The 10,823-nt window shown below is 40.2% G+C and overlaps 2 protein-coding genes across 3 annotated transcripts; both read right to left on the bottom strand.

The window, feature by feature from the left end:
• Positions 1-165: 165 nt before the first annotated feature.
• On the bottom strand, positions 166-3,591 carry cnrip1a (cannabinoid receptor interacting protein 1a). The gene is made up of 3 exons (XM_076991810.1): positions 3,012-3,591; positions 2,470-2,614; positions 166-2,084 (listed from the first exon to the last, which is right to left on the bottom strand). Exons 1-3 carry the CDS (start codon positions 3,389-3,391, stop codon positions 1,920-1,922), a joined length of 690 nt encoding a protein of 229 aa, XP_076847925.1. The 5' UTR covers positions 3,392-3,591; the 3' UTR covers positions 166-1,919.
• Positions 3,592-3,918: 327 nt separating this feature from the next.
• LOC143493399 (major histocompatibility complex class I-related protein 1-like) lies at positions 3,919-9,001 on the bottom strand. 2 transcript variants are annotated; one of them, XM_076991807.1, is made up of 6 exons: positions 8,855-9,001; positions 7,892-8,158; positions 6,194-6,478; positions 4,927-5,199; positions 4,657-4,753; positions 3,919-4,393 (listed from the first exon to the last, which is right to left on the bottom strand). In XM_076991807.1, the coding sequence occupies exons 1-6, from the start codon at positions 8,919-8,921 to the stop codon at positions 4,375-4,377; spliced, it is 1,008 nt and encodes a 335-aa protein (XP_076847922.1). In that variant the 5' UTR covers positions 8,922-9,001; the 3' UTR covers positions 3,919-4,374. The 2 variants fall into 2 exon arrangements, with proteins under 2 accessions (XP_076847922.1, XP_076847923.1); XM_076991808.1 differs by lacking the exons at positions 4,657-4,753; positions 4,927-5,199.
• Positions 9,002-10,823: the final 1,822 nt, after the last annotated feature.

Genomic DNA, 10,823 nt, shown 5'->3' with positions numbered 1-10,823 from the left:
GCAAAAATTCTTTAGCTTGACGTGCTTTGGATCGTCAGTCTCAACACTTTTGTGTCTCCTGATTGGTTCTTTCGTTCTTTAACAATCTCTTGGCATGTTAGCAAAAAATAGTGTCATGTCCACAATCTCAGGGCTCAGACTGAAATATCCAGACAGCAGCAAACAAACGTTTGTATTACTGGGTTTATTTCATGTCTGTGTTTCTGTATTGTTTATGGGTTATTTACGGCACATTTTTGTGTCGTAAATGATGCATATGCAAAAACTAAAGCAAACTGAAACTTTCTTAAGCACTATGACCTTTTATCTTACAAAAGAAGTCAACATTCTGGTTCAGACTTATACAGTAATTCTTTTTTAAAGAAACAATAATATGCTTATTGTACAATATACACACCACACACTCCAATGTAACATCAGCATGAAATCAATCAGTAAATTACAAATAGCTTTTAATGAGTCTAAAATAAAGGTCCACTCCAACCATCTTGAATTTTCAAGGAACTTTATAAGTGATGCATCAAATTTGCAGTACCCACAACACTTTCCCATGGCGTCACTCAAGGGAGGTTAGTGAGTGCATTTGCCATGTATTTGATAAGAAGCTAGTTTGAAAGAAAACACAAGCACACAGCAGCACTCTGCTAGCACCTAGTACCCAAACTCAAACATTAACTACAGACTCTGACAGCTGCAGTCATTGCGGATCCTTGTATTCATCAGCATTCGTCCGTAATCAGTGGTAAACACAAGCAGGTGCTGGAGTGGCTCCTTCAGTACATCATCATTGTTTGTGCATGGAGAGACAGTCAACTTAAAAAACAAAACAACAACAACCCAAAACCAACATAAATGAGAAGCAGTTACAATATTCTTTCACACAATATATAAATACACATACCACTCACAAGTAAATCAGACCCAGTGGGAGATCACAATATCAATTGATTGGTCTATTGTTTTTCACATTACATTAATAAATAGGTTCAAATATACATATATCAGTATAGTGAGAGAGCACCGCAAGCGTTACTGAGCACTGCCCAATGACTACAGCTGAAACCCTTGAGTAACTGTATGCCCATGCACGATCAGCTAATAGGCACAGTTTCAAAAATAGGTTTTGTAGATAGATAGATAGATAGATAGATAGATAGATAGATAGATAGATAGATAGATAGATAGATAGATAGATAGATAGATAGATGGATGGATGGATGGATGGATGGATGGATGGATGGATGTGCTGTGACCTTTGCCAAGTCATAAATCAATATTAGGTGGTAGTTGGGGTTTCTCTCTCCTATCTCACCATACACCATGACTGAGATCTATTTTGATGCATTTGTTTGGTATCTGATATGGAGAACCAGGGGAAAATAAGATTATGCATAATCTTAGCCTTAGGTCACAAAAGAGTTGGGGTGCAAAAAAATAATTAAAAAATCAACATTAGGGAGTGTGTCCAAACAATCGCTACACAAGGAACTCATACGAAACAAAGCCTGGATCATCAAAACAATTAAGACATGCTTAATCAATGATACAAACAGATAACATGAATGCTGAGCACTTAATTTCAGTAATTGTTCTGAAACTCTGTAGTACTGATCCCATTGGTTGGAGGTCTTCTCCTCTTTCTCAAAAAGGAATATGTCATCCAGAAATGCTAACAGTGCTATCAGAATGTAACTTGCTAATAGACGTTAGCAGGACCAGGTCAGAATTATATACACAAAACAGGTAACATAGGCCCCCAGTACCTTTTATTCAGTTATTTTAGCATTTATGGCTAATATATTCCTTCACACACTTAAACCTCAGTCTGGAACGTAAACTGCCCCGTGATGGTTACAGCCCACAAGGCTGTTGTACTGCTGTGCTGTAGTCAAGGCAGCTGTTGCTATGGCGGCAGTCTTCTACTGGAAGAGCTCCTTGTTGATCCACATCAGGCTGCGTGTTTCGTTGGGCTTCACCTCATACTCAATGCAGTTGAATTTGTTGCCAAACTGACAATGCTCGCGCTTGTAGTAGTTATAGTACTTCACCTGCCACACCGTCTCAAACACGCCGGCGTCCTTGAACTGAGGAGGAGACAGCATATCAACTTATTAATGTTGGTTACATTTGGGAGCCAAGCACAACTCAATACTTTAACTGTTTTTCTTTTATTTCTGGTATATACTACATTTTGTCAAGCTTGAAAACATAAAAATATATGACATTGCCCCTTTTAGTAATTTTATGTTAATAAATTGAGAAATCATTCCTGACTTCACATAGTTTGCATTGGGACCTTTGATGACATGTATCGCTTCTCACTTTATATCCCTTAAAGTGTATTTGGAATAAAAAAAACAACAAAACCTGTTTTTCTACAACTTCTCTCAAGCATGAACGACTGTCAACGCCTTGGGGTGCATTTTATAACCCTAGATATCGCGTTCTGTTCGGTAACTGGTTGCTCACCTGTATAGAGACTTGCACGGGTTGCCTGTCCCCGCTTTTGGTGTGTGGGACTCCCTCGGTGTCGTAAAAGCCGTGGTATACAATACTTTCGTCGTCTTTGGACTGTTGCTCCATAGGAAAGCTGGTTCCGCCGATTCCCATAGAACTGAAAATCGCATTACAGCAGTCGGTACAGAAACATACCAAACAGATTAATAAGGCATACTGTATATCGCCATTTCTCTGTTTACGTTTTTAACATAAATGCTGAAACGGAGATATAACTGCACGTAAACGAGCTGCATGAAAGGGAACGTCCTTAACGCATCCACGTTTAAATGTAGGCTGTTCCACTGGCCACCGTGGACATGGGCTAGCAGGCTACCGTGCTGTCGCATATCTTCTGGGGAGGCCCACGCGTCAGGTGCGCCTCTAATGGTCTTTTTCGTCTTCATTCGGTGCAGGAATTATTTGATTAGGCAAATTAGGCTAAAATTTCTGCAGCATCTAAATACGAACAGGCTATTCACCTAAGAAAGAACCGCTGAGTTTAGCATACATACGTGGCCTCCGCGCTCCCCGGTTTCATGATCACCTCTATTTTGTATTTCGATCCCGTAAGCAATTTTATTGTCCTTGTCTGTCCAAACCTTGTTCCATCGGCTTTATAAAACACCGGACCATCGTTCGGTTGCATCTTTAAAGACACAGAGATGTTAATTAAGGGCGGAACGTCGGCCATGATAAAAAAAATAAATAAATAACGGCGCTCTGCTTCTGTCGTTGTGTTCCAGCGATTAAAGGGACGGTGAACGGTCCCGGGAAGCGACGGGTGAAGATGCCGTGACGTGCGCACAAGCCGTTCACCGACACGCTCAAAAACGACGGCGGGGCGATATGCGATCAGATTACGACCACATACATTTAACTTTAAGAATCTCATTCACAGTCGAATCAATTCAAAATTAATTTTTTTTACAAATAGCTATACATCAAGATTTCTCCCCTGAACAGTATACACACTGATCAGATTAAGCCTACTCTTGAAACCCAAAATTGATCCTTTGTGTATCAGCAAATCTCTTACAAGTTATGTTTGTATTACCCGTCCTAATTTGCTATTTAAATCCGGTGTACAAGGCTAGGTGTACAATCTTGTCACTACATTGTATTACAGTATAGCCTACATTTAGGTGACGTGTAGATGAATTAGACACAGTAAGAGTCCCTGAAGTCATTTTTGCATTAACACATAATGCAAATGATAAATATTGTACACTCACTGTAAAAATATGTTAATTTAATTGTAATTACATAAGGTTCAACCAACTCACCTCATACCAGGAACATGGAAAAAAGCACACAATGGCCTTTTTATTTTAAATAATAATAATACAAGGCATAACAGTTTATGTTACATAAATACTGTATATGTAGGCCTATAGATAGATAGATACATGTATGTACATATATACAAACATACATACATAGTGTTACATTCATGCATACAAACACATACATAATTTACATTGTTAGCTAGCTACAAGCTGGTACATATCTGTAAATATTTACATACTTGTCTGAAATTATGTTCCATTACTAAGTTTGCCTAAACATGTTTTATGTATTTACACCAAAGTGAACACACAGACCATCAATTTCATAATTGAAAGTAAAAGAAGGTACAAAAAACAGTGGCTCGCCTTTCCTGACAACTGATCGTTTATATAACCAGATCAAGATTTTTTTTGTGCACTTCACTACAGGTTTACACCTGAGACTAGATCAAGTACATTTCATTATACTGTACACCTGTGTGTATGATGACAATAAAATTAAACGGAATTGAATTGCAGAACAGAAAAGCCCTGAGGATAATAGTGCTGACAAAGTAATAATGTCTCCAGCTGAATTCCCAGAAGATATTCAGTTCATCTTCCAGCATCTATAAGGAACAGTGAAAAAATAGACAAATAAAATTGAATGAAATTAATTGACAGCACACTGAAATGCAGTAAGATGCTAAAAGCACAAATAACAAAATGCAAAATCTATGGATGATCTCTTCTATTAACCAAAGAGACTTCTTTGAAAGATTGCATTCATTCTGTGATTATTATTATTATTATCATTATATTTAGCAGTATCATCCTCTAAGACATTTTAACACACATATAAGTCACTTCACAATCTAGTCGGGTTACCTACCTATATATACATGCCACCAGAGCAAACACAATTCCACAGGCCATCAGTAAAAAACCTAAGGCAGTCCAAAGAGCAATTCTGCTGTGTGTGGGCCCAACTACACAATAAAACACATCTGAATCATCCTTCCAAACTGCACAACATTAATGAAACATACATAAAATGGATGATCACTAAGATATATAATTTTAAAGGCTAAAACATATGTGCCTAGTCATTAAGCATTATTGATTCTATTCGAAATAACAGATTAGTCTGATGTCAACCTACCCCAGACCATGGTGATATTTCCTTGTATGCTGCTATGAAGCACTACACAGCTGTAGTTGTGTTTGCCTACATTATCCTGCGCAACCACCAGAGTCCTTCTGGTCTGATATGTGTTGTCATCATTGGGCAGGACGTCAATGAGCTGTCCATGCCCTGGCTGTAGGTCTGGGCCATGCCAGTCTACCTGCACTGCTCGGGGGTAGAATCCCGTCACATGGCATGTGACTACAGTGAAGTCACCTCTCTGCTTCTCAATGATCCTGACTGCTGGAACTGGAAACAGAACAATAGAATTTGAGATCTGCCTCCATGGATACCAGCGATGCATTCTTAGCAAACCTGCCGGATAATTGATTCCATATGAGAATTTTTGTTTTCATTTCATTGTTGGCATCTATTGATCTGGGTTTGTTATGTCACAATTCTCCTCCATTAGCGTCGTGTTTCCCTTGGCTACCTGTCATGTGTTCCTTTGTTTTCATTTTGTTTTGGGATAGGTTCCTGTTTCTGTTCTCGGCCCTGTTATTTTTTCTCCTGTTCTTTGTAAATTCTTGTTTAGTCTTCCTACTTAAGCCCTGTCTTTGTCAATTATGTATTCTGGTTACTTGCCTTTTTCAGATCTTCCTGGTATTAAGCCCCTGGATTGTTGTTTTGACTGCTTGGATCTGCTTATAATGTCGTTCATCTCAGTGCATGTGTTCTGCTTCAGCTCAACTTTCATTACAGATTATTGACATATAAATCAGTTCACAGGCTGCCCACCCACACCAGGGCACTCTCTCGTTCCCAGTTCCCTGCCTCCTATCACACCCTCTCATCTGCACATTCACCTATTCTCTATTCCATGCCCTCTTTCACTCACTACATAGACCCACAGGTCCAGAGATCCAGTGCTGTGTCTACCTCGAAGCCTTGAAGATCATCACTGTGCCACCAGAAACTCCCTGTTTGTACCGACTAATGCTCGCTTTGAGTTTGTTGGACTATTATGCTCTTTGTGCTGTGAGAGTGATATAGTATCTCTTTACTTTTGTTTTCTCGTTTGTTTCTGGGTCATGGATGTTAAAGATGTGCTGCTACCTCCAACACCTCCTGCTACTTCCTTCCTCCCACAACAATAAGGCTCTTTAGTGCTCAAATGGAACCATGTGGAGTAACACGGTACATGTATGAACAAGTAACACTGGATTTAATGCATCACAAATGATATTTAACCAAGATGATTGCTCAGAGGGCCAAAAAGCATCTTAGTTGACATATATCTGACCTTTTTTGAGCATGACTTGCGGGGAATGCTTGAACATTTTGATGCGCTTTAAACATGTCTTCTTGTAGTAAGTTGTTACGACATCTAGGTTGGTGGTATCTTTGTTCCTCATATTCACAAAGACAAGTGCTTGACTAACAGTGGCTGTGAACGCCTTACGGTCGAGGTCAAAACTTAGAAAATCCATCCCATTAAAAGCATGTGTCAACGATGCCTTGTAAGTCCCATCTGGATAAAGCCAGCAGCAGCCGTAGCTCTGGTATACATTCATATTTGATGAAGAACCTGGAATGAAGTTTACAAACCATATTAAATAATTAAAATACATAATTTCTAATCCTTATTTAAAATGTTATGAACAGTCTAATGACATTAATGCAGCTAAGGATTTGTTGATGCAAAATTTGTTGATGCCAGAGTATATAAACATTATAGACTATTTTTTCATATTAAGCTATCCAACATTCCAATATACACTCTCTGGCAACTTTATTAGGTACACCTGTCCAACTGCTCATTAATGCAAATGTCGAATCAGCCAATCACATGGCAGCAACTCAATGCATATAGACATGTAGACATGGCTAAGACCATCTGCTGCAGTTCAAACTGAGCATCAGAATGGGGAAGAAAGGTGATTTGAGTATTTCAGAAACTGCTGATCTACTGGGATTTTCACACACAACCATCTCCAGGGTTTGCAGAGAATGGTCCGAAAAAGAGAAAATATCCAGTGAGCGGCAGTTCTGTGGGCACAAATACCTTGTTGATCCAGTGGTCAGAGGAGAATGGCCAAACTGGTTCGGGCTGATAGAACGGCAACAGTAACTCAAGTCGTTACAACCGAGACATGCAGAAAAACATCTCTGAATGCACATGTCGAACCTTGATGCAGATGGGCTACAGCAGCAGAAAACCACACCGGGTGCCATGACTGTCAGCTAAGAACAGGAAACGGAGTCTACAAATTACACAGGCTCATCAAAATTGGACAATAGAAGATTGGAATATCGATTTCTGCTGTGACATTCGGATGGTAGATTCAGAATTTGGCATCAACAACATGAAAGCATGGATCCATCTTGCTTTGTATCAACAGATCAGGCTGGTGGTGGTGGTGTAATGGTGTGGGCGATATATTCCTGGCACACTTTGGGCCCATTAGTACCAATTAAGCATTGTGTCAATGCCACAGCCTACCAGAGTATTGTTGCTGACCATGTCCATCCCTTTATGACTACAGTGTACTCATCCTCTGATGGCTACTTCCAGCAGCATAACGCGTCATGTCATAAAGCGTGAATCATCTCAGACTGGTTTCTTGAACACGACAATGAGTTCACTGTACTCAAATGGCCTCCACAGTCATCAGATCTCAATCCAATAGAGCACCTTTGGGATGTGGTGGAACGGGAGATTCACATCATGGATGTGCAGCGGACAAATCTGCAGCAACTGTGTGATGCTATCATGTCAATATGGACCAGACTCTCTGAGTAATGTTTCCAGTACCTTGTTGAATCTACCACAAAGGATTAAGGCAGTTCTGAAGACAAAAGGGGGTCCAACCCGGTACTAGCAAGATGTACCTAATAAAGTGGCAGGTGAGTGTAGGCTACAATATATACAAATACAGTATGTGTATCTAAGTTCATATCAAGTAATACATGTTGTTTAGACACCAAAACTGTTCTGTACCTGTGTGGTTAAACTGCTGAACAGCTGACTCTAAAGCTGAGGTGAGCATGTGTCTGTTGTGGTCTGACCTCAGCTGGATGAAGCTCCATAGTTCTTCACCTTCACTGCTGTTAAGCCAGTCAGGTTTGGGCATTTTGGTCGGCAAGCTGCTGTCATGGTAATAGATGGTGACATCGTTCTGCACAATCATCTCAGTGAATTTCGGCAGGCCGTAGCCTTCAGATCCCATCCAAATGGCACAGTATTGTTGTTCCCCATCCTCAAGATCTGAAAAATGACAGGTTGTAATGAATCATAGCCTGTTTATTTGCAAAGCCCAGTATTCATGTTGTGCATAGCATTAACACTGAAAATGACAGTGGAATTATAACTGATCCAAGGACTCCATGTACTACTGACTTGGACAAGCTAATCTAGTCATAGTATGTCAGTTTGTCGTGTCACGTGAGTGAGTAAGCGTGTACGCTAGTCTCTGTGTGTTTGTTGGCCTGTGTGCTAGTCCGTGTTTCACTTGTCTTGTTGCGTTATGTGTTGCTCTTGTGTCTTGTTATCGTCTGTGTATGTAAGCGTGCGTCTGTGTTGCACTTCGTCGTTTTGAGCGTCATGGCGTTTTTCGCTATTGTCTAAATAAAAATAATGTCTAAATTATATTAGTTTATAACGCTCTCGTATTGGCATTCTGTCTGCGCCTCCCAACGCTAGAGTTGTCTCCTAAAATGCTAAAAAGCCTAAAATAACCATAAATCTATGCATATTCTAGTACATAAATACAAATGAAAAACTTTATTATTTGTTGCCCCCTTTCTAACCACAAAACAAACAAAAAACAACAAACTATTTTGCTTAAATCTCACATCATACAGTTATGCAAATATACACCGTTAAAACTGTTTGCCCTTTGAGAGCATAACGAAACCGCAATACGTCTTTAACTTTACTTGAGTTAACATGCAGATTACTTACCCCCGAGGACTCTCCTAAGAAGGATAAGAATAATAAAACCTGCCCGGAAATTATTACAAGACGCCATTGCATAAAAATGAAAGTGAAAAAGAAGGCGCAAGTACGGTGGCCCTGTGTCATGCCTTTGATGAACTGATGAATTTGCTTTGCGTATTTGCCACGTACAAGGGCACGAAAACGATGCACGCGCACATAAAGAGACACTAAAGAGAAACTTTGTCTTTCGATGCAAACAACTGCGATGTGGTCGTTTCCAAAATGTATTATAAAAATCACGACATAACATCCAGAAGTTTGCATTGGGTGTGGGGGGGGGGTGGTTTGGGTAGGGGTGGGGGGTGGGGGGTGGGGGGTGGCGTACGTAAATTTGCAAGTATGTCTCGCTGCAGCCTGCAGGAAGGCGGAGTTGGACATCCAACCCCGCCCACATCCAACTCCACCCTCTAATGCGCTGTCGTGCGCCAACCCACTACTTCTCCATTCGAGAAGAACTGTGGCACTTGAAAATATGCATAATAACTCACAAGTGTTCAAGAGAGTGTTCGTTGCGCTTAATTTACACATACCTCGTTTACTTTGTGTTTCGTTCCACGTATGTTATTCATTATTTTTTTTTATTGGGTGGCGAACGTAAAATGTTGACGGGGGGATGTAAAATGGACACAAATTAAGTATTATATCGCGATCGATCGATCGCCGGTGGTTGGCGTCAGAGCAAACTAGTAACTCATTGAATCATATATGTGGATCTGAGGTAAATAAACTAGATTTTTTTCGGCGTGAGAAATCGGATATGTGGCGTGAGAGCGTGTGAAGACTGTCAAAAGCGTGTGTCTCACACTCAATGCGTGAGAGTTGGCAACTCCGCTACTATAAGTACACAATTAAAATGGTAATGTTTACTGTTTACTGATAATGTTGGTGATAGAGAAGGGGTATGTTGGTAATTTTGGTAATGGAGAAGGGGTGTAATGAGGGCTTAATTTGAGCCGGATCCTGCAGGAACAGGATCCGGGAACTCTTTCATTTTGAAGGGTGCGTTCCGGGAACTGTCTGCCTCGATCCGGTAACTTTCAAGCCTACTAATTATAAGTTATGAAGAAATCTGTTTGCGTTGAACCAATTAATTGAACAAATAATTCTATAAAAGACATTTTAAACACAAGATTCACATTCCTAAATCACATAAGAGCTCTCCTTTTTAGCGATGCCTTTCCGTGTCTCCCCTATAAAGCTAGTTATATATATAAAGCTAGTTATACCGGCATCGTTTGATTTACAAATTAAGCACTGGGTGTAATAGTAATGTTGGTGTTTAGTGTACTCAAGCAGCCCAGCCCACTTTTGCAAATGGCGACACACCTGAGCAACTCTAGTGATATGGCAGTGTTGTAGAGACCAAGAGTGGCACGATGAACACTATTCTGACTAATGGCTAAGCACATTATGATGTTGCCACCACGCACCCCAGGGACACTGACGACGGCTCACTGTCTTATCATGTGCCTTTCCCTGTGCCTTGTTTTAGTAAAGTTGTAAAGGAACTTTACAACCACTGCTGCTGCATTAATATTTATTTTATTGCTGTACCTTTGGGTAAGAGAGTAATGTAATTTAAATCATTTGTATGTCTTGTAGCTACATATTCAGAACTGACAATTAAACTATTCAAGAAAAATCTAAAAAGATTGTACTAAGACTTAAATTATTCATGTGGGATAATAAAGAAAAACATACATTTTGGTCAATAACATGTGAGTGTTTTTCTTGGCATCTGTTAAACTAATTAAAATCTGGAAGTTCTGTTTACTGGGAGCAAAAACAGTCCGAGTTTCGAACGTAACATGGGCGTGGCTTCAGACTTGAGAAGAGGGTCGAGTTGGATGTGGACGGGATTGGATGTCCAACTCCGCCTTCCTGCAGCGAGAGGCTTCTCTAAATTTGGGGGGGGGTGGGGTGGCGAGCGTTA

The sequence above is a fragment of the Brachyhypopomus gauderio genome, unplaced genomic scaffold (genome assembly GCF_052324685.1).
Source record: "Brachyhypopomus gauderio isolate BG-103 unplaced genomic scaffold, BGAUD_0.2 sc86, whole genome shotgun sequence".
In the NCBI taxonomy this organism is placed as follows: domain Eukaryota; kingdom Metazoa; phylum Chordata; class Actinopteri; order Gymnotiformes; family Hypopomidae; genus Brachyhypopomus; species Brachyhypopomus gauderio.
Note: the sequence above shows the minus strand (reverse complement) of the source record. Positions and strands in the feature narration are given on the sequence as shown.